Here is a 23,103-nt window from a genome sequence, read left to right on the forward strand (position 1 = left end):
AAGGTGGAGGCTGTTATGAATAAATGAATGAAACAGCTGTATTTTCGTTAGCGATACAGCAGATACATGGAGTGGCTCATTGGGGCCGATTAGCTGAACCGCTTTCAGTTTCTGCACGTTTTCAGCTAAAAACTAGAAAAACAATGACAGGAAGAAATGCATTTACTATGCTGATTCACTGGAAATAAAATGCTACATTAATACCGATTTGGTTTTGGTCATTAATTAAATATAAAAGTAGTAACCTTGTTTGAGGGCCCCTCGCATCATTTTGAAGGTTAATAAGGTCAAAAAGACAACCGTTCGTCAAAAAGTAATTTATTGTGTAAAATAAAATCGGAAGTAATACTTCTGATTTTGAAGGACTTGACACTGCAAAAAGTTCCTCGGCTGAGATCCTCGAGAGAAGCCCGACGAGGGCAGCAGGGAGACCGGCCGCTTCAGCAGAGACCAGCCGCCAACGTGGAAACATGGTAAGCGGAGGTCACAAAACAAAATATCTGTTACATGCAAACAAATGACTTTGCAACTTTTTGTTTAATAGTAGTTTTTCTGCTCTGGATTTTGGCAGTGCAAGGATTTTCTCTCATTGAAACTACTTTCCTTTACTTTCATAACTTTAAATATCGTGTATACAGTCACTATATAAGAGCAGTCAAATTGTTTTTCGCTACTTATATTGCAACGATTCTGACACAAAGTGACAGCAGCACAGATTGCCAGTGGTCATTTTAAATGTCTAATAAAAGTTATCAAAGATCTGCTCATTGATCATATGTACGAAACGAAAAATAATGCACCTTGAAAACAAAAGAATAAAAAATTAAACAAGGCTAGTCATTCACTTGGCATGAAAAGAATCATTCTCAGAGCAAATCATTGGGTCAGGCATGCATGTAAATTGTGGAACGATGAGGAGTATAAACAGACACGCCCCTCTCATAACTCTCTTCACAACCTGCTGGAGCAGAATGGAGCAGACTACTGTTAAACTTTGCTGCATGTCACACAAGAAATAAGTAGCTCTGGATGGGAATAGTGTGAGCTAAATGCCTAAAATGTAAACTAAAAGAAAAAAAAAAAAACTAAGTTGCCATGTGGAATAAATAAGGATATTTATTTGTAAAGATTTGTTGGTGGGGCATTTCTGCTTAATTAGACAGCCACAGTGGAGAGAGACAGGAAAGACAGTCAAAGAGGACATTGTAAACTAGTTTTTAAATGTCCTCTACATCAAATATTTATTTGGTGTTGTGACTACTTTATTTCCTCATTATGAACCCTAGAAAGCAATTGTTTAGAGGATATTTTGTACAAATTACCCACTGAGAAGAATCAGTTTAGGCAGCTTATTTATTGAGAGAAGGGCATGATGAAGGGACACTGGTAATTATCATCACCTCTTCTCATTTTTGCTCTCTGTTTTCCCCTCTCTGTGTGTGTGTGTGACAGCCGCTGCGGTTGGACATCAAGCGGAAGCTGACAGCTCGGTCAGACCGGGTGAAGAGCGTGGATCTGCATCCCACCGAGCCATGGATGGTGGCCAGCCTCTACAGCGGCAGCGTGGTGGTCTGGAACCACGAGACGCAGGTCACTATCAGTCACTCCTGTCCGTGTGTTCATTCATTCATTCACTCAACTCACTCACACAATCTGTGTTACTGATTCACTTGCTTGATCACTCACTAGATCCATTCACCATTGTTTTCCTTTATCAATCCATCCACCCAGATGCCATTCAAGGCTTTGGTTATCTGGGGAAAATTCAGTCTGTGCAATGTTAATCTGGTCTGGATCTTGTGTCCCTCCTGTAGGTGATGGTGAAAACATTCGAGGTGTGCGATCTGCCAGTCAGAGTGGCCAAGTTTGTAGCCAGGAAGCACTGGCTCATCGCTGGAGCGGTACGTATCACACACTCCACTGGAGGAGTATCTGAAATATCTATGTATCAACAAATCAATGTTAAAGAAAGAGAAGGGAGAATGCAAGGAATCACGGGAAGGAAACCGTTTAAAAGGAGCCTCAGTGAGCAAACAATCGATAAATAGCTATCTCCTCTCAATCTCCCAATTTAGTTTAGCTTTATCAGCATGAAATTAAAGGACATATTGATTCAAATAGGCATGAAAATATCACAGTAATCGATCACTTAATCAAATGACAAATTTAAAAAAAGACCAACAATATGCATCCCTTTTACCACCGCTAATATCCCTCTTGGTTGAAAATGAATTAGTACATATAGTAATATGGATGTGTGGCACACTGATATTCTAACATGTATACCTTCATTTGGGGAATAACTTTCAAAATATTATTATGCAGTTTGAAAGATAGTTTGCTCTGCCTGGCTAACTCTATCTTGTCAAAGACTGGTCAAGTAATCTGCTATATTGTACTCTGTGTGTCATTTTTATTTCTTTATTTATTTTGTGAATTTCTCTCTCCTCCCTCCACAGGATGACATGCAGATCCGTGTGTTCAATTACAACACGCTAGAGAGAGCTCACATGTTTGAGGCCCACTCAGACTACATTCGCTGTATTGCTGTCCACCCTGCACAGCCCTACATCCTCACCAGCAGTGGTAGGAATGGACCACACACACACACACTAGGAACACTAGAGGATGTAGATCACATGAATCAAATGAGCTGGAAATTTAAGTGTTTTGTCTTTTTTGATATCCACATACACCATGCAAACACTAAGCCTATCTGAAATTGTGTACCTAATTGTAAAACTTGCACCCCCCATCTGTAACAGGACTGTAAAGCTTCAGTAAACCCCAAGATTCAGTTTGTATTGCGTTTTTTTGGTCACGATTTCGGTTTCAGTTCAGTTAGATTCTCTAATTCAGTGAATGTGTGTGCAGCAGTGCACTTTGTAGAGTATATTCTGTATTGAATGGTACGTTTTTTTATGATTCAGCTTGATTTTTACATTTTTTGTGGAAAACAGAAAAAAAGTACGCACTCGTCACCATGTACCTGTGTGTTTCCATGTTTAGATGACATGTTAATCAAGCTGTGGGACTGGGACAGGAAGTGGGCGTGCAGTCAGGTGTTTGAGGGACACACTCACTATGTGATGCAGATAGTCATCAATCCTAAAGACAACAACCAGTTTGCCAGCGCCTCCCTGGATAGGACCATCAAGGTACACCTACATACACATACACATACACTACCACACACATACACTCATAAATGGTCACGCACTACTACATAATATTTTCTTCTTTGTTGTAGGTGTGGCAGCTGGGCTCTAACACTCCTAACTTCACTCTGGAGGGCCATGAGAAGGGAGTCAACTGTATCGACTACTACAGCGGAGGAGACAAGCCCTACCTTATATCAGGGGCTGATGACCACCTGGTCAAGATCTGGGATTATCAGGTAACTACACAACTACACTTCTTACTTTCAATATGCTAAGAACTAGGCTAGACATATCAGACATAAAGCATACCACACATGCATGTCAGAGATGGAGTTATATGAGTATTACAATCCCCAATCCATGTACAGGGCTATTTTAGTGATTCCAATTGGTGAATGTGTGTAGATGTGTGTTATCTGACTTTGCTCCACTCTGTATCTACCAGAACAAGACTTGTGTTCAGACCTTGGAGGGTCATGCCCAGAATGTGACCTGTGTCAGCTTCCACCCCGAGCTTCCCATCATCCTCACAGGCTCCGAGGACGGTGGGTTGCATACTTAATGCAGTATTTTAAAACAACATACACCCAACAATCCCTAATCCAGTGTGTCTCTCTCTACGTTCATTTTGTTTGTATTTCCTCAGGCACTATTAGAGTCTGGCACTCCTACACCTACCGGCTAGAAAACACGCTCAACTACGGCATGGAGCGGGCATGGTGTGTGTGTGGCCAGCGTGGCTCCAACAATGTGGCTCTGGGCTATGATGAAGGCAGCATCATTATCAAGGTATACTGTAGCGTTGTTCTGTATTTAGTATTATATCCTAGAGCTAAGAGTAGTTTTCCCAGTCTTAAGACATTTAGCGACACTCCTGTCCATGAGTAACAGTAAAGTACAAGTAGTGAATAGTTGAATATGTTCCAGCTCCTACAGTAGATGCCAAATATCGTCTTGGTCAGGGCTGTAGTGCCCTTACAGCATTCCTATAGCCATGAAACAATCTGAGTGAAGCGTCTAGAGAAGCAATAGAACAATGGCTTATATTGGATACTTGAAGTGAATAAGGACTTGGTATCATTAAGTAGGAGTACGTGATGTGAAGTACAAATGTGTTCAAAGATGTGTTCTCAGTCTGTCACACAATATGGGAAGTAATTGTACTGTTCTTACCGGAGTAGAAAGGGCATTTCAAGAGGAAGAGGAGTCAAAACCTTGTAGAGAGCAAAAACCAAGCTGCACAATGTAGTCTTCATCACACATTTATTATAGTTGTATAGTACACCTTAACCTTGAAGTTAAGTTAAAGTAAAGTTTATTTGGTATAACACCATTCACAGAGTGAATGTCACAAAGTGCTTCACAAGAGTGAAATGTTAAAAAAATGATCATAAAACAAACAAACAAACAATTAAAAAAACATCAACCAAAGAAAACATATAAAATTTCAAACACTTGATATCATGAGGGAAGTCAAAGGCCAATTTGAATAACTGAGTCTTTAGTTGTTGTTTTTTTTTTTAAAAGCTTCAACAGGGACTGCAGCTTGCATCTCTAAAGAAAGAGCACAACACATTCCTGTTTTTAGTTGTGAATGAGGGACAACCAGAAGTCCTATATAGAATACCTCAGTGGTGTGCTAGTAAAATAAGGATGGAGCAGGTTACGGAAATACACAAGTGCCTGCCTGACTCTGTATGTGAAAACAACAGTCTTAAAATGAATCCTAAATACAATGAATCCGAAGGAGGCCAATGTAAAGAACATAAAAATGGTGTGATATGAGTTGTTCTGCGTTCTGGACCATCTAAAGATGGACCACAGACAACTTGCTGAGGCAGGTGAATTGCTGTAGTCTAGGCAGGATGATATAAAAGTGCAAATAATCATCTCTAGCTCACATATACAAAAACACTGAGCAACCTTGCGGGCTATGTTATTTGAAACAGTGATAAGAAACCTAACCTTATCTGGATGTCTATGTTGTTAGACATCCAGTCTTTAATGGTAATTAGACAGTTGTGCAAGAGAGACAGTGCGTCAGTTTTATCAGGCTTGAGTTAAACATACAGCTGAATATCGTCAGCGTAACAGTGATAGGAGATGCCTTTATAGATACCTTTAAAGAATGGCCTAAGGAAACACATACAAAGCAAATAAAATAGGACCTAAGACAGAACCCTGGGGCACACCACAGGAAAGAGCAGCTGTATCAGACGGGCCTTGTTGAGACTGCAGGCAAATCAGACTTGTTTCTCAACTCAACAGTGTCAATACACAATTTATTTCAGCATCTGTCCACAGACTGTTTTCTGTCCATATCTGTCCCACAAGACAATTTGACCCAGCCCTCAGGCAGAAATCATGATTCATAGTTGAATCCAACTCCCTTCCTGAAGTTGGATTTGTAAAGGAAAACAAATTCTTTTGTTTTTTAATAGTTCTGTGGATGGCAGTGTCAGATATGAGTTGGGTTGACCTCGACATGGTAGGCCACTGCTGTGTGGGCAGCACACAGCTGAAAATGCTACAGTCAAGTTTTATTCTGGCTCACAAAATCACAAAGAGTGCAGTGAAGCATTGTAGGAAACTGTGCACATTTTTCTGCGTTTTTTGTTAAAATTGAACTGAACATAAGATTAACATTTGAGTGACATAGCGAGGATTTCCACCTCAGAAATAGACTAAACTGGAGGGGTCGACTGTTCCCACTGATAGGTATTGATATTGAGTTAAGAACATATGAGCAACAATAATATGCAGGGTTTCCTCTAGGATTTTTTGAAACTGTGGTGGAGTTACAATTCAGCTACCAATGAATGAGCAGTAGTATGCCTGTTATAATAAAGATTGAAAAATAAGCCAAAGTGATACCTCTTCTCTGAATAGAAGTAGCCTGGAAGGTTTCTCTGCCTTTTGGACTTATACGGTGCCGGTGAAGTTGTTGTAATGTTTTTTCGTGATCGCGGAAATTATAGTCCCTACAGTGTTAACATTAACGATAACATTAGGGTCGTTTTCACAGGCTTGAACAAAAAACTAGATTAAATTTAATCTTGCCTAGGTACCTTTCTCTTGCCCCCTTGCCCGTTCATTTTTCAAAATAAAGTGAATGGCAGTGTTATGTAACATTTCATGATATTTAAATTATCATTTCAAACTGATTATAATAAATATATTTGCGCAAAAAAGGCTAGATAGCCTGTATATATATATATATATATATATATATATATATATATATATATATATATATATATATATATCCTTTAAAAATTGTTTTAACATCTGGAAGAAAAAAAAATCATTCCGAAGGTGTGGCGGCTTTTATTTTGCTGTGGCGGTGCGCCACGATGAATTACATGTAGAGGAAACCCTGATATGAATTCAGCTGATTAAAAAAGGAATTTGAAAAGGAAGTGAATTGTGATATAACTATAGACACCCACCCATGCCTAATCTGTTGAATCCGGATTCTGTGATCTGTAGTATCAAAGATCAAGCAGCACCAAAACTTTATAAAGCTATTTGAGCATGGAAGGCATGGACCAACAGACCCAAGCACATTTTTAAGCATAGACCTTGATAAAATACTGTATCTCCAGGACTTGAGGAAGGTTTCATACCAACCACTAGATCAATCAGGTCTTGCAAGGAGATAAGAAAGAAGTAGTCCAAAAGTGACTGCCAAGTTGAATAAGTGTTCAAGGCTGTAGAGAGAAGAGGATAATGCCAGCCACGACAGCTATAATTTTATCCACAAAGAAAGAGGGAGTGTTACATCAATCCTTATTTGAAAAGACAGGCACATCATGTTCTCATTCCTCCATAACATTTTCTTCTCTTTATTCTTATTTTATTGCACTCCAATCCCTTTCTCCTCTATACCCCTTCCACTTATTTCCCTCCTCCCTCGATGTCAGCTTGGGCGTGAGGAGCCTGCCATGTCCATGGACTCCAGCGGGAAGATCATGTGGGCCCGACACTCCGAGGTACAGCAGGCCAACCTGAAGGCCATGGGAGAGGCAGAGATCAAGGATGGGGAAAGGCTGTTGCTGGCTGTCAAAGACATGGGCAGCTGTGAGATCTACCCCCAGATGATCCTGCACAACCCCAATGGGAGGTGAGAGAGTGGGCACTGTTGTAATTATGTGTGGCCTCCTTCTCAGCTGTCATTAACATGTGTTTTATATCCAGATTATATCTACATTTCTTTTGCTCCAATACCTGCATTGCTGCTGCATGTCACCTTCTCTCTTATATTTGCATCCTTCAAAGTTGACAGTTAGCATATCTGTGCCATTTCTACAAGTGTCCTGCCGCTCCGTTGTTAATACAGCAGTTGTTAGTGTTAATTTAACTTAAAGAGAAGAAATATCAGCACTGCAGTATTTATATAAGGCCACAGCTGTCAGATTTACCCTCTTGAACTTGAAAACTGCTTCAAAGTTGGAAACATTTGTTTATCCATGATACATAGATAGATACATATTCTATATCTGCTGATTGCATTGCCTAACTGAAGCAACAACACACAGCAGATTTACATTTTATACTCATTTCCCAGTAGCAGGATGTATTTGGTGTCTTTGGAAACCTTAGGAGCTCCACTAGAATTTAAAATAAAATTCTGTGGGTCTGATCAAAGTTCAGCCATGCAGTAATGACAAACCCATCCACGGGCACAGCAGAATTGAAAAGGCTATAGCTGTTTCCCACCGAATGCAATGTAAATATCTCACAATGTAATATTACACTGACAACAATTCACAACACTCTGAACTTTGCCATTTTTTTTTTTTTTTTTTTTTTGCAAATTCAAGGTTGTAAATGTTTCACAGCAGTATGCAGGCTTTCATAAGAATGTGTGATAAAAGAGTTCTAGGAAAGTTCCAGGTGGAGGTTTTAAAGAGAGTGCATTTTACTGCTCATAAGAGTGTGAAAGTTTCAATGGTTTTTGTGACTTCTTCTTTGTATCTTCTCTGTATCCTTGTGTGCTACCAGGTTTGTAGTGGTATGTGGGGACGGAGAGTACATCATCTACACCGCCATGGCCCTGAGGAACAAGAGCTTTGGGTCAGCTCAGGAGTTTGTCTGGGCACACGACTCCTCGGAGTAAGTCCTACACATCCTGGCCGGTCATAACTGTACCATACATGTACCAACATTCATCCATTCTTCTGTCTGGTTAGCTATATTTAACTTGACCTTATCCATTGCATCTATAGGTACGCTATAAGGGAAGGCAACAGTCTGGTCAAAATCTTCAAAAACTTCAAAGAGAAAAAGGCCTTTAAACCTGACTTCGGGGCTGAAGGTGAGGTTGATTTCCTCTTCAATCATTTGATCCAAAGAACCTGTGTGTGTGTGTGTGTGTGTGTGTGTGTGTGTGTGTGTGTGTGTGTGTGTGTGTGTGTGTGTGTGTGTGTGTGTGTGTGTGTGTGTGTGTGTGAGTATGCGTGTGCATGTATGTGTGTATCACTAAGTATTTGGCTCCCCCGCAGGTATCTATGGTGGCTTTTTATTGGGAGTTAAGTCACCCAGTGGTCTGGCCTTCTACGACTGGGACAATGCGGAACTGATCCGCCGCATTGAGATCCAACCTAAACATGTGAGTCGAAATGACCAACATCACTTACTGGATTCAAATTATAATGTACTTTATAGCGCTAAGTCTTATTTGGATGAAGAACTTAATTGGCTAACTCTGGGTGAATAGACTGACACATTCTTGGGAGGGAAAGGGACATGAGGATTTACGTCTTCTGGCTTAGCTGCCTGTTATTTCAGTTTACACACAGAAGCACTAGATTACTTGATTTTCAGCATTATACAGTAGAGTCAGGGCACTGACTGTCTGTTACTTTCAGGCTCTTGTAATTTCTTGTCTTCCTGTCTTTAGATCTTCTGGTCTGACTCTGGGGAGCTGGTGTGTATCGCTACAGATGAATGTTTCTTTGTGCTGCGCTACATGGCAGAGAGAGTGGGAGCAGCCCAGGAATCCAAGGAAGCCATTAGTGAAGACGGGATAGAGGACGCCTTCGAGGTCAGAGACCTATTTGAGTTCGAATTAGACATTTCCAAACACAGGACTGAAAATAACGCAATTAAATTTTCAGCAACTAATATTATTCATTGTTTACAACAGGGTATGCATCGCTTCTTGAAAAGTCTGAGAAAGTACAAATTTAATGCCAGACAAAGTGACAATTATTAGATGTCCAGACTCCCCCTCGTGACAGGTTTTGTTTTTAATTAAGTTTGATTAATGATGTTTGATGTAAAATTAGACTGTGGTACTGAAAGATTCTTGACAGTTTGTGATATTGTGATATTGCTGGTGTCCTTTCGAAAATCGTGCTTAGTTACAATTTTAGAAGTTCCATCAGCTGAATTGGTCTTAAATGTAATTCCATGTAGCGATGAAAGGAATTTCACTGCTACCAGTCACTGAAACTGGTAGATGCCCTCTAAAAGAATGATTCAAGTGACCGTGTTAGCATGAACTCAATATTTGTTTTTGTCAGCTTGGGTAAATCAGCCAAATGTTTTTTTTTTTTTTTTACATTTACTGAGACAGTGTTCTTACATTTGTCCTTTCTGCCTTTTTTTTTTTACCTAATGATGGTTTGTCCCTGTCTTCCTGCTCACCAGGTGCTGGGAGAGATCCAGGAGGTGGTGAAGACAGGAGTTTGGGTGGGAGACTGCTTCATCTACACCAGCTCCGTCAACAGACTCAACTACTATGTTGGAGGAGAGATTGTCACCATCGCTCACCTGGACAGGTATGCTGCATGTACAGGCATGAAACAGGTATGTAGGGATCATTATTGTGATCAGTCATGTACAGTCACTGGACAAAGGAGATGCATTTATGGTGGAAGCCACATGTTTCACTGTAAGCAGGATTTAATTCATTTGTATAACTGGAATAGCACAAGAACTTAGATTACCTATTAATTTATCTGACTGACTGATTTATCTTATCTGCTGCAATAGAGGTGAATAAGCTAAACAGAAATGTCTCAGGCAGTAGGGCTTAACATGAACAATAATACTGCTTGCTTGTTTGCAACCTGTTTGTTTTTTTGGCTTGACACCAAAACACATTGTGATGCTTGTAGCACCACCCTTTATTGTTGAAAAGTCGTTACAAGAGGATGACATTTTTGTTGAGTACAGGCAAGAAAGTCACTATTGAAAGCCAGTAATTTCGGTAGCCAGTGAGGTCATTGTTGAGGTATTGATTAACAGCCCCTACAGATATATTATGGTCATATTGTGCTATACAGCAGTAAAAAAAAAAACCTTGCACCTTTAATTGACTCCCGCCTCCCATTGTTACATGCCTATTAAAGATCATTATTTATCACACTGAACCTGGATTTGCAGGTGGATGCGGCTTTTTGAGTTTGAATCCATTTCATGTCATTTTCCACCTTGATTTTCCAGTAAAGCAGAAATGCTATCAAATATTCTTGTTTAAATTTCAAAAGAACAACAAAATTAAAAATCCTTTTTTGTTGACCTGCCTGGTGTAGGATCATGTACCTGCTGGGTTACATCCCTAAAGACAACCGTCTCTATCTTGGAGACAAGGAGCTGAACATCGTCAGCTACTCCCTGTTGCTCTCCGTGCTGGAATACCAGACGGCTGTCATGAGGAGGGACTTCAGTATGGCTGACAAGGTCCTACCCATAATCCCCAAGGAGCACAGGACCAGGGTAGCCCACTTCCTGGAGAAACAGGTACATACATCTGTGCAAGCGTTTGTCGGTGTCTGCCTTTCTATCTGCTTTTATTGTATATCCATGCAGGATTCAGATGAATGCATGATTTTGAATGAATGGTTCACAGGGTCACAGCGTTATGTCACTTTTATAGAGCATCAGGCAGCCAGATGGAGTATACCCTCTGGGCAAAATTCTTGTGTTTAAAATTTATTCATCCAGGGAATGGTTTGGCTTTTCATGCATTCTCTTTGAGTTCTGTGCGGTTTTATATTCATACAGTCACACATATTCACACCAGGAGGTCACTCCCTACTGTCTTAAGTCCTGTGCTGTTGGTCACTGACAGCCACAGGATCAGTTGAGGGGCACTGATGGCACGCCTGCTGTGCTAAAGTTAAGGGCCTTACCCCAGCCCCAGCTTCTCTGAATTCTTATTTTGCCGTATGTTACATTATGTCTGTGACAAATGATTCTGGTGAAGTATGAATAAAAGTATGTATGTAAAAGTCTGTTGATTGTCTGTTTCCCTCTATTGCATAGGGCTTCAGACAGCAGGCCCTTGCTGTGTCCACAGACCCAGAGCACAGGTTTGAATTGGCTCTACAACTGGGAGAACTGAACACAGCCTACCAATTGGCTTTGGAGGCAGAGGTCAGAACACACATGTACAAAAACACACACACACACACACACACACACACACACACACACACAGAAGATAGATACATGTGAGAAAACTGGTTGGGTTAGTCAGCTAACTGTTAAGCCTATTCTAAGCTACATATCAAAACCTCACAACTCTGAAGAACAGAGCTTTGCAAAACTTAAAGAGACTGAAATGCATGGTCACGCCTGGCCTACTTGCAAACATTTACTATGCATTACCTCACGACTCAGTAGAATACACACCTCTGATTAGCCATTCTGAGTCCTATTATTTCTCAGTAGTCTGTTGTTTCACATAGCAGACTGTGTTTCACATCTAATCTAATCGAATTACTCTGCTGCCAAGAAGTCTAGTCCATTTTGTTGCTGTCTAATGAAAACAACTAGCGACACCTAGTGCCAAAAAGACGCTACTCTTCAGAACAAGCCCTTCTGAACCAGTTCCCTTGACGGAACATGTATATTATTTTAACTTGTATTTTAAAAAAATTAAACCCTTTTTTGTGTCCGATGATTAATTTTTAAAATAAGTTTCCGTGTAATAAGCAGCATAATCGTACAGTGAACCAGCCATTATTGCAAAATAATCCCCAGCAGGGTTATTCAAGACCCTGGCATGAACATGATCCCTAACACAGTAAGTGTTTGATAGCTTATTATTCTTCAGTTTCATGCACTTCCCTCTGTGATAATCCTCTCTCCTCTTTCCATGTTACCTTGGCATGCGGGCTCTCCAGTCAGAGCAAAAATGGAAGCAGCTGGCAGAGCTTGCGACTGCAAAGTGCCAGTTCAGCCTAGCCCAGGAGTGTCTGCACCAAGCTCAGGATTATGGAGGGTTATTGCTGTTGGCCACCGCTTCAGGCAACGCCGCCATGGTGGGCAAACTGGCGGAAGGGGCAGAGAGGGACGGCAAGACCAATGTGGCCTTCCTCACCTATTTCCTTCAGGGGAAGTGAGTGTCTAACAACAAAGTAGAAGGAGAAAGAAGATTAAAGGGGGGTTACATCTCAAGTCAGATTTCACTTGATGTCAAAACTTGTTTATATGTTGTCAGAGTTTTTTGTCACCGTGAAATTGTGCTTGTTTTTGCCCAGATTGGACAAATGTCTGGATCTTCTCATCAAAACAAACCGGCTGCCAGAGGCTGCCTTCCTGGCCAGAACGTATCTGCCCAGCCATGTGTCAAGGTATATTTTTCTAAACGGCTGGGTGAACAACAGTCTATATCTGAGGAGCCTGTTCAGTTTCATTGGCGGCCTGTTTGCATGGTTTAATCCTCAGTTGAATTATAGCATCTTTGTCCTGCTTACACTTTGTATGACCTGTTTTGCTGTTTTGACTGTAGTCAGTAGTTGTTTCTTGGACAAATGTTCCTGGGACCAAACATCAGTTGTGCTGATGTTGTTTGGTCCCAGGAAAATGACTGACACTTTTCTTAATTGCCAGAAAATGTGATCATATAAATGCATGTACAGGAGCATTTCTCTGTATTTATGCATTTTTGCATGTGTGTCATGAGCTGCATATCAATCCCCTCCTCCCATCTGTAGGGTGGTAAATCTGTGGAAGGAGAGCCTGTCCAAGGTGAACCAGAGGGCAGCAGATGCTCTGGCCGATCCCACCCAGTACAGCAACCTGTTCCCTGGCCTTCAGCAGGCCCTTCTGGCTGAGCAGTATCTGAAGGAGACTCATGTCAGGGTCAGGCCTGCTGCCGAGTACCCACTCATCATGGTCAGTGGAAAAGGCACTATCTAGATAGGAAAACTTTAAATCTTCTTGTGAGGAGTGACATTTTTGTTTAGGCGTATTGTTTACCTTTAATATGCCAGCCAAATCTTGATCTGTAGGGACACCATCAGCTCATCCTACTGCAGCTTTCTCAAATAGCTATTTTCAGATCATAGTGATTATTCCTCTATTCCTCAGCCAAATGAGGACCGCAGTGTTCTGGAGGAATGTGCCGGCTATGCGCCAAAAGGAGAGCCCGTTGAGCCAGAGGTAAGGACCAAACGCTCACACCTCAACATTACTGGCCTTAGTAACAAGCTTCTCAAAATGACCCTGTGACCAACAGTTTGAAATTTATTAGCTGATTCAGTGAATTGCAGTGATTTGTCTAAAAATCGAAGCAGGTATAGATGGCTGTTTCAGTATTTAATAGATCATTTCGCCAACTATTTTCAAAAAATGAAAACTTGGAAACTCATTGCGGATAGCACAATAAAGTTAAAACTTATTTTCTTTGTCATCCTTGGTGTTACGAGTCCAACAGTGACAAGATAATGGCTGCATACAACATAATGCAATGCAATATGTCAATATTCCTTGAAATCAATACAAATCACTTCATTCATCAATCGGTACAATATTCCCTTGGATACAGAGATACAGACATACAGACAAAACACTTTCATTAGTGCTAAAATTCACAGGTTATATCACAGTACACAATTAATTTATTTTAAATACCGTAAATACATCAGGTTTATAGTTGGATGCAACCTACTTCAATATGTTGGTCTTTCTATTTGTTGTTTTTGCAGGAAATAGCAGAGAGCATGGATGAAAGCCCCATGGCAGCAGTGGAGACAGAGGCTGCACCTACAGAAGCAGCAGTAGTGGAAGAACGCACTCCAGTAGAACAGGAGCCGATTGATCCTGTCATGGAGACAGAGGACGAACCCATCGCAAAGGCAGCATCGCCACCACCTGTCCCAGTGATGGAAGAACATATTGAAACAAGACAAGTTGAATCAGTTTCTTCTGAGGTAGCAGCATTTGAACCAGAAGTGGCAGCAATAGTGACAGATACCACCACTGAGTTAGAGGAAGCTCCAGTCACTGTAGAGGAAGACATTTTGGAAGAGCCCATTACAGAGACTCCCTCCAAACAACCAGAGCCTGTGGAAGATGTCTTATCATCACTTGAGACAAGTGTTCAGGAAGTGTCTCTGGCAGCTGTTGCCATAACTGATGCTGAAGTTATAGAAACAGCGGCCTGTGTTTCTGAAACAGCATCATCTGTTACTGAGACAACACCAGAAACCATAGCAGAAAAATCAGCACCAAATGATGTAGAGGCAACAGAAACCATAGCAACAGAGGATGTCCCACTTGTATCTTTTGATACTGATGAAATAGCGTCAGAAGTCACAGCAACAGAAGAAATCTCTGTTGATGAAGTACTGGCCACGGATGTCATTGCTACAGAGGCCATAGAAACGGAGGCAGCATTGAGCAAAGAGGCAGCAGCAGATGAGACTCCTGTTACTGAGATCCTTGTTTCAGAGTCAGTACCACCACCCGCAGCAGTGGAGGAGCTCATCACTTTAGATGACACAGTCTCTTCAGAAGTGAGTGTGCCTCCCCCTGTCCCTGTCCAGACATTTGAAGACTTGGCCCTTGATCTAGCCCAAGACCAAGTCCCAGATACACTGCCGATATTGGAGCCGGTCCAAGCCCAAGTTCCAGTCCAAGAGGAGCAGACCACAGTATCCCCAGTGGAACCAGAGCCCAGCCTGGTGGCTCCTGCAGAGTCTGAGCCAGACATTTTAGCCCCAGCAGCAGCAGAGCCCTCAGAGGGAAAGTTAACAGAGGAAGACGAACCTGAAGGAGCCAAGGAACTAGTTGAAGACCTTGAGGTGGAGATGAACAGTGAGGTAAAGACAGTAGTTCTAAAGCCGATGACAATGATTGACCTGTATACCACAAATATCAAATCTTCCATTTAATTTTTAATAAAATGAATTGCTGTATATAAACATGAACTTATTTCTGCCACATTGCCTATAATGCAAACTGAATACCCTACACTTCTTTATTTCAATGAATAAATGTGTTCCTCTATCCTAGGGCTTGGATGATCTGGATTTGGACAACTTTGAGCTGGAAGACATAGACACCACAGATGTCAACCTGGATGAAGATTTCCTGAACGAATAGACAAATTGTCTGATTTTTCACAAAGTGACCAAAGAACACAAAGGGCCAATTTTCTGGATAGGGAACAGTTAGCATCCCAGATTTAAATACCATTTTGAACTCCGCTAACAATAGCTTTCTCTCTGGGTCATGTATTGAAATAGTCTCAGATTCATCTTGCCCTAGGTCTAAAGGAACGTTGAAATTGGACCAAGGAGGAAGCAGGTTTAACCTGAGTAATGTTTGTCACAAGAAACATAGTTACCATCCTGTTTTTGCTCTTCCCATTACACACATTTATATTTTTTGTAGATCCATTCCAGAGTCTGTGCACTCAACCTCATTACAGTAATATGTGCCTTGCATGGTGAAAGTGGTGAAGGGAGAGTTGAAAGGGATGTAAAGAAATGTGCTTTAGATTACGACTCTGAAATAGGAGCGGTGGGAGTGTGTATGTGCTGGGAACGGGGGCACACTGCAGTCGGGCATCTTGCTGTACGGATCGTTGACCTTGTTTACAGTATATTTGCATAATTCATAAAGCATATTTGTTATTGCAGTGATCATGCAGCAATATATTGTTCCATGATAAAAATCATCAGTATTTTACCTCTCCACATAAGCAGAAAACACTCAAGCAATACAATGTAATTTATCTATTTACAATGAAAATCCATGTTTTGTTTTGTTTTTCAGTGCTTTTAAGTGCTTTAAGTAACTGAGTGGAGTGTTTGCCATCATTTTCAACTGTTACTCTTACTTTGTACCTCTTTCATTTTATACCTCAGACATCACTGTTGATCAGGGTGTTATCAAAGCCATTGAGGAAATTTTTCAATTTGAGTACGAAGTTTTCAGCATCCTGAAGTGAAATTGGACCATTTGCTCACTAACAACATAGCAACACATTATGTATTAATGTTTGAGTGCCCTGTCCTCTCTCTAGGAAATAGAAATTTCTTTCTCACATTGCGATATTGTTTTTCTAGCCAACCCAGAGTTGTATTACAAATGTTCATTCGGGAGAAAGCCATATCTATTCCAAGTGCTATGTTTGCCCAGCCAAAAGTATTGTTAAGCATACAACAAGCCCAAGACTTTGGATAAATCATGAGGCTCCTCTCTAGTGTAGTCTAGAGCGCCTCTTTGTGGCTGACTCAATATTCTGGGCATGTTTACTTCTCAAAAGAAGACAATGAATTTAAAGTGAAATGCTTTCCTCCTGTCTTCAAAGAAACTAAGACAGACACGTCAGTGGATCAGGATGTTTGAGATAAAACCGTTGACATCACATTCAGCTGCCTGTAGTGCATCATACCGTTTGATATAAATCTATGTGGCTGGTAGAGATGCGGAAAAAGGTGCTTTATTCTGTTTTAGAAGTACTTTTTCAAAACACTGATGGTACGTTTGGACCAGAAAAGTGAATGGAATAATTCTATCTCAATAAAGTTTACAGTGTTACCCAGGCTTGGTGTTACTTTAGTCAAATATCAACACACTTGTGTACAAAGACCTCTTTTATTTTGTTATGTACATCAGTTAACTTGACAGGGAGGATTTGACTCTTGAGTTCTCAATGAAATACATAAATAGACAAATAGATGAAATGGCCAGAGAGAATTCCCTACAATGTCTCCATCAGATTTCTGTCTTTCAAACATGAAGCACATTTGACAATTGATCTGGACCCTTGCGGTGACACGACAGCACACTGTCATGTTTTACATATAGGCAGACAGATATCAGTGTGCGCCTCTGAATGTGGTTACAGATCCCAGCTGAAGGAGGATGGCATATCTCTGTTTTGGAGGTGGGCCATTCAGGCGGCGGAGCTCTCAGCAGCCGTCTGTTCGTAGGCCTGCAGGGCCAACTCGATGTAGCCCGACCTCTGGGACTCCTTCTGGGCGTAGATCTGCAGAGACAGGAGTCAGAGGTCAGCCACAATAGGGGAAGGGGAAATGATCCTAACTGTTTAAAGACAAGCTGTGGACATGATCTGACAAAAAAAACAACAGTATAAACTTTTAGTAATCATATTAACTTGAGTTGTCACTCATTTCCAAACCACAGTTTCAGAAATTAAGACAAGCAAAAAAAACAAAAGAAGGTAATGATGCACTGGTGGAGTTTGTGTATTCACTAACAGTGCAAATTTGCTAGAACTTTTTTGGAACCATCTTCTCCAAAGAAATACAGCATCTTTGGTATTGTAGATTTTGACTTACCCATGTGTATTTACCATTTTTTGGGTGGCTCAAGCGAGCTCTACCCATAATCAAACAGCTTTTGCAGGCAGTGTTGGCTTGTTGCTGTTGTGATGATTGGGGCAATGAAGAACAAGCATACAGAATCAATGGGATGATGAGGTAAAAACTAGAGTTTTGCACTAATAGTGCAAGTGTTACATTATGCTGTTTTGAGTAATCATACCTTATTTTTTAGCATTTGTGAAACTATAAAGAACCAGTTCCCAGTCACTTTTGTTGTTTTGAAGAAGACAGATAGAGAGCAGCACTAGAAGAATCTCTAGGTGTTATGTGGATATTAAAACTACACCAGTCTTTCAACTGATAAGATTACAAGTAGACTGCGACCAAATGTTAATTTATGGGAAAAATATTCCTTTACAGTGGGCATAGTGAAAAATACATTACAGAAATCATTGCTGGTAAATGAAAATCAGTTCAAGAATCTTTAAGTGTGATGTTTGGCATGTTAGCCTATTTGAGTTAATGCAGAGGAAATTGGTCAAGCTATGTCATGTTTACCCCTGCACAGATGAACATGTGTGTGTCAGTGACTTTAGTATCAACCTTGACTAAATGAGAGGCCCTGTGCTGTGGCAGCTCCGGCAGAGAGACATGCACTCTTGCGTCTCCTGCTGCTAACCACCCGCATTAAATGGCTGTCATTCTCAATGTCCCTCCACATATCTTCCAGGCCAGGGGTTGAGCTGTGAGGCCTAATAGGAAGTGATGTGTCCCGGGCCTGGCCTAACAGTTCCCACGCAAGACAAAACCCCAAACCTCTCACACAGGAAACCTTAGATGAGACGATCTTGACTTGACCTCTTCACAGCTATACTGTGTTCCCTGAGTGTGACTTAAAATGTATATGACCTGCACAATTTCTGGATCAAATAGCAATGTTCTCCATGTAACAGAACAGCAAGGATAATTGGGTAGAAATACAGCAACGCTCAAGTGAGGGGGAAGGGGGGCTTGAAACAACATGAGTGACAGCAGACGTTTCCCTGAAGGGTTCATCACTCCTCACCTTTAGCAGGTCAGTGCCACTGGCCTGCTGGCTGGAAGCCTCCTGGGCCGATTCACTGTGGGGGTGCATCATGTGGAAGAGGGACACAAGGCTCACTGCATCCTGAAGCCTGGGAACACACACACCGAGGGCTTAGTTAGGTCTGTGTCAGTATCTACAGAGAAAAGGTCCAGTGTGACCGAGGAGAAAGGTTCAACGGACGGGACTGTAGCCTGATATTCCAACCTGACCATCACTTTGTTACTGCAAAGTCAAAGCGTTCTCTAATGTAATTTATGTAATTTAACCTAAAACGTGCATTACAATGCACACAAACTCACAGATCTCTCTTCAGCATGTCTACGATGAGGCCATCCACCCTGCGTGCGCTGACAAGGTACCACGCCATGCCTCCAAAATGTCTGGTGGAGCGCAGCAGCTCATACTTGCCGTGCTTGTCCAAGTCCTCATAGGTGGCTGCATGCACCTAGACACAAGGCAGAGAGAAGGGATGGAGGTACATTATTTACCACAGAACATGCACTGATTTGTCTTGCCTGGCTCACATCCTAAGTCCAGGATGTTTTACTACAGTGAAATAATAGAAATGCAGTTACCCCCTTTACACAACTGCAAATCAAACACCTACTGCATGAGTCAAAGAAACTATAGACACAAATTATTGAGTAATTCTGCAATCAAAAGGATAGTTAGCTGTTTGTTTGTTTTTTAAATCATTTACCAGCTAACTACACAAATAGGTTTGACTGCAGTTGGTGTCAAGGTCATGATAGCAGGAAGTTCAGTGTTATCTTACCCTGATGTATTCTGAGGAGTCTGGCTCAAACTGGACCAGACACAGGTCCAACACGTCCTCATGGCGATCCTGGGAAAACACGATCTGATGGCAAGAAAGAGAGAGGGAAGAAATTGAAAGAAGCACAGCTGCAGAGCATTGCCTTTGATTTAAATGTCTACCATTGGCCTGAAACACAAGGAACCTGCATTTGTTTCTTCTCATTTTTATCAGCAAAGAACTGCTGGTTGATTTGCCTCTCTTTAATTCCTAGTTTCTTCATGTAACCACAAGGAGGATGCTTGGGACACGCCTGTCAGATTTAATGGTCATTGCATTTAGAGGCAGCCGGGAGAAATGAGGAAAGCATCTAATTATTCAACAAATTCAGCCTGCCTTACCTTGAGGTTGTCCTCCTTAAAGATGTGAGGCGGTGTGAGTTTGCGTCCCTCCTTGGGGAAATAGACCTGGATGAGTCGGTCTCTCTCCTCCCAGGTAGCCTTCCTCAGTGTCCCGCTGGGCTCCCGTACAACAATAAACCTCTCCTGAGGGGAGAACACAGCATATGTATGGGTGAGGCCTGGATCTGAACCCGCTGACACAGTACACATAAAGTTTAGTCTCTGCTAAACATAATGTGTGCAAGTTCCATCAATTTATATTTAAAGCTTATCAAGAACTTTTAATGGTGGTTAAAAGGAAAACATAACACCAATTTCTAAACTGAATTAGCCACAAAAATGAAAATAAGTGCCGACCAAATAAGATATGAGTCTGATTCGCTTTATTAGACAACAAAGTTAAATAATTGTTCAGTTGCCAACTTTAAAATTTATTGCAAGCTATTTTGATAACTCATTCATTGTTTTGAGTCGTTTTTAAGAGGAAAATCTCAAAATTCTCTGATTGTAGCTTCTCAAATATCATTATTTTCTGGGGGGGTTTTGTCCCCTGTGACAGTAAACCAAAACATCTTCGGATTATGGCCTGGCATTTGAGGGCATCACCTTGGGCTGTGGGAAAATGTCATCAACATTTTTTCACTATTTTCTGACATTTTATGAACCAAAAAACTACACAGTTTATTGGGAAAATGATCAAAAGATTAATGGATACTGAAAATGATTGGTAGTTACAGCTCTAGAATTTATTAATTAGAATGCTTCTCTTAACTGCATTCAAAATAACTTAAGATTACAAAATATGATTTCTGTAATTTTAAAATCGTTTAAAATGCATGTAGATAAAAACTAGCCTCTCCAGCTAACTCTGACTCTCATTAGTGTCTATTGTCCCTGAAAAATAAACCAATGAAATAAATAAAATAAATAATTAAAAACAGATGTTACTGGTGTAAATAAATATGACCCACTTCTTGTGCTGGGACACACGTACAAATACCCCATGTAATCCCACTTTGTACACATGCACAAACCATCAGAAGCCCACCCATCCCGTACCCTGTGTGGGATGTTGTAGGTGATGTCAGTGAAGACGTATTTGGCTGTATCCATGCCCTCCAGGATCTTATCCTCAGACAGGACGTCGCTGATGGGCTTCCTCTCCGGCAGGACGGGGGGCATCTGCAGCAGCCTCCTCGCATGCCCCGCAGCTTGCTGCACTGCCTGGAAACACACACTGACTGCTTAGGCATGACCACGGTTTGCACTGTGTTAGTATGGAGCATTTTTGATTGAGAGTGGGGGTGTTATGTGTATAAAGTACCTCCTCTAGCTGGTCGTCAGTCATAAGTTTGTATGTGGGCGGCTTCAGCTCCTGTTTAATGGGTCGGAAAACCTTCTGCAGGTCCAGGCCTGTTATCCTGGTGAGGATGTCCTGCACTTCTGGGTCAGTGAACTGGGGCTTGGAATTGCTTTCGGAGGGCGCTGGTGGTGGCAGGTAATTAGTGAATGACTTGCTCAGACAACTGAACCAAAAAGCCATGGCATGCCACTACGTAATGCTGGGTAACAACCATATCGGGTTGAATCGAGGTCAGCTGGACTTGTTTGTAGATTCTCAAAGACATTTCACTTGTCATCCAAGAAACTTCATCAGCTCTGACAGACTGATGAGGAGTCCCAGGTATGTAACCTGTGTGGGGACGTTGGTCATTGGTTGGTGGATGAGAAGTGAAACAGCTGACCTCGATTCAACTTGATGTGGATAACCATGACCTGGATGACTGAGAGCCTCCACAGACATCTTGGCTAGCAACCTGCAATCTGACTTTCCATATGGAGAATATCAAGTTGGCAAGGTCTTTAAGAAGTATGCTCACTTGTATGACTGTTGTTACATGTTATGTTACACTACACAGACTGTTTGCTATTCTATAAAGCAACCAGCACTGACTAATGACATTTAGCTAATGTCTGACCCGGCAGGTGCCGTTGTGTCTGTTATGGCCAGAGCCCCTGGCCAGACTACTACCGGAAATCTGTCAATTTATACCTTCTCTCCTCACTACTAAGTAAGATAACGTTATTCTAACTATTTATGAATAAACTACGAATTATAAGCACCCACTCTTCCGTGCGGCATGCAATCAATGCACAATGTAGCGATTTAATTTGAGGAAATTTAGAAGAAAATTTCAGATGTTTTGTTTGTTAGCTAGGAGTAACGTTACCTTCCACTAAATGACACCATGGTGTGCCTGAGCAGGCAATGTGAAACAGCTACAACGTTATTAATTCACATTAATTACAGACTGTCGATAGTTTATATATCATCTTTATGCTATTTTTCGTGATACCCTAACCTTTAAAGAGGCAAGTACCGAAGCTAGCTACACACATGGTACAAGGTCAGCGCTTCAATTAGAAAAAAAAAAAACTTTGCAGGAACAATTTATCAACGTAAAACTTACCGCTGTCATGTGTTCCACCACAAAGCGTCCTCCTGCTACATCTGACGAAGACCTGTGCGCTCCTCTCGACATTTTTCACCCGAGAGTAGCTCCTCAGCAAGCACCTCACTGCACCGAGCGCCGCCATGTTTGTTGTTACCTCACCAAGTTGACTTGAGCTTTGACCCTTGCGTTTCGCGAGGAATCATGGGATGTGTAGTCTTTAGCCTGAATATGAGGCCTCAACATTTTATTTGCTTATTTTGCTTTCCCCTCGCTATCGTAGGTCATTTCTGCAACTGGCGAGTAGACAAAACAAACAAAGCATGAAACAAAACCCTGAGGTTTCCAGCGTGAACTTATCAAATGTCAATACAACAGCAACAACAACAGCAAAAAAAAAAAAAAAAAAAAAAAATCATCATCATATTAATATGATGATGATGTTTTTTTTTTTTTCAAGCTGAATTTTTCTAAAGGAAGAGCAGCGTAGCCATTAAAAGGAAAAAATAAACACTGTTTTTATTTTAACACTAAAAAAAAGTAAAAAATAAAGTAGAAAAAGATAACAATAGCAGACAAAATAACTTGCTGTAAAATTATATCATAGAAAATTAAAGTAGTTCTGTGTCTACAAAGATTAGTTTCAAGAGGTGATTTATAATTTCTGGACGCTGCTCTATTTCTGTCTGCCTGTTCTTGTAGTTCTTTGTTAT

At 41.2% G+C, this 23,103-nt stretch overlaps 2 protein-coding genes across 2 annotated transcripts; one reads left to right on the forward strand and one right to left on the reverse strand.

Annotated features, from left to right (window-relative positions):
- The first annotated feature begins 402 nt into the window (after nt 1–402).
- On the forward strand, nt 403–16,945 carry LOC115370292 (coatomer subunit beta'-like). The gene is made up of 22 exons (XM_030067251.1): nt 403–473; nt 1,453–1,590; nt 1,815–1,901; nt 2,460–2,586; nt 3,010–3,158; nt 3,251–3,397; nt 3,607–3,706; nt 3,808–3,950; nt 7,085–7,284; nt 8,166–8,276; nt 8,390–8,478; nt 8,666–8,772; nt 9,064–9,207; nt 9,816–9,946; nt 10,703–10,910; nt 11,436–11,546; nt 12,299–12,513; nt 12,656–12,748; nt 13,112–13,292; nt 13,488–13,559; nt 14,105–15,220; nt 15,414–16,945. The coding sequence occupies exons 1-22, from the start codon at nt 471–473 to the stop codon at nt 15,501–15,503; spliced, it is 3,762 nt and encodes a 1,253-aa protein (XP_029923111.1). The 5' UTR covers nt 403–470; the 3' UTR covers nt 15,504–16,945.
- A 39-nt stretch (nt 16,946–16,984) lies between these two features.
- On the reverse strand, nt 16,985–22,573 carry mrps22 (mitochondrial ribosomal protein S22). Its single transcript, XM_030067252.1, has 8 exons — nt 22,409–22,573; nt 21,262–21,422; nt 20,997–21,161; nt 19,938–20,081; nt 19,558–19,641; nt 19,082–19,227; nt 18,762–18,870; nt 16,985–17,397 (listed from the first exon to the last, which is right to left on the reverse strand). Exons 1-8 carry the CDS (start codon nt 22,533–22,535, stop codon nt 17,305–17,307), a joined length of 1,029 nt encoding a protein of 342 aa, XP_029923112.1. The 5' UTR covers nt 22,536–22,573; the 3' UTR covers nt 16,985–17,304.
- Nucleotides 22,574–23,103: the final 530 nt, after the last annotated feature.

The sequence above is a fragment of the Myripristis murdjan genome, chromosome 13, assembly GCF_902150065.1.
Source record: "Myripristis murdjan chromosome 13, fMyrMur1.1, whole genome shotgun sequence".
In the NCBI taxonomy this organism is placed as follows: Eukaryota; Metazoa; Chordata; class Actinopteri; order Holocentriformes; family Holocentridae; genus Myripristis; species Myripristis murdjan.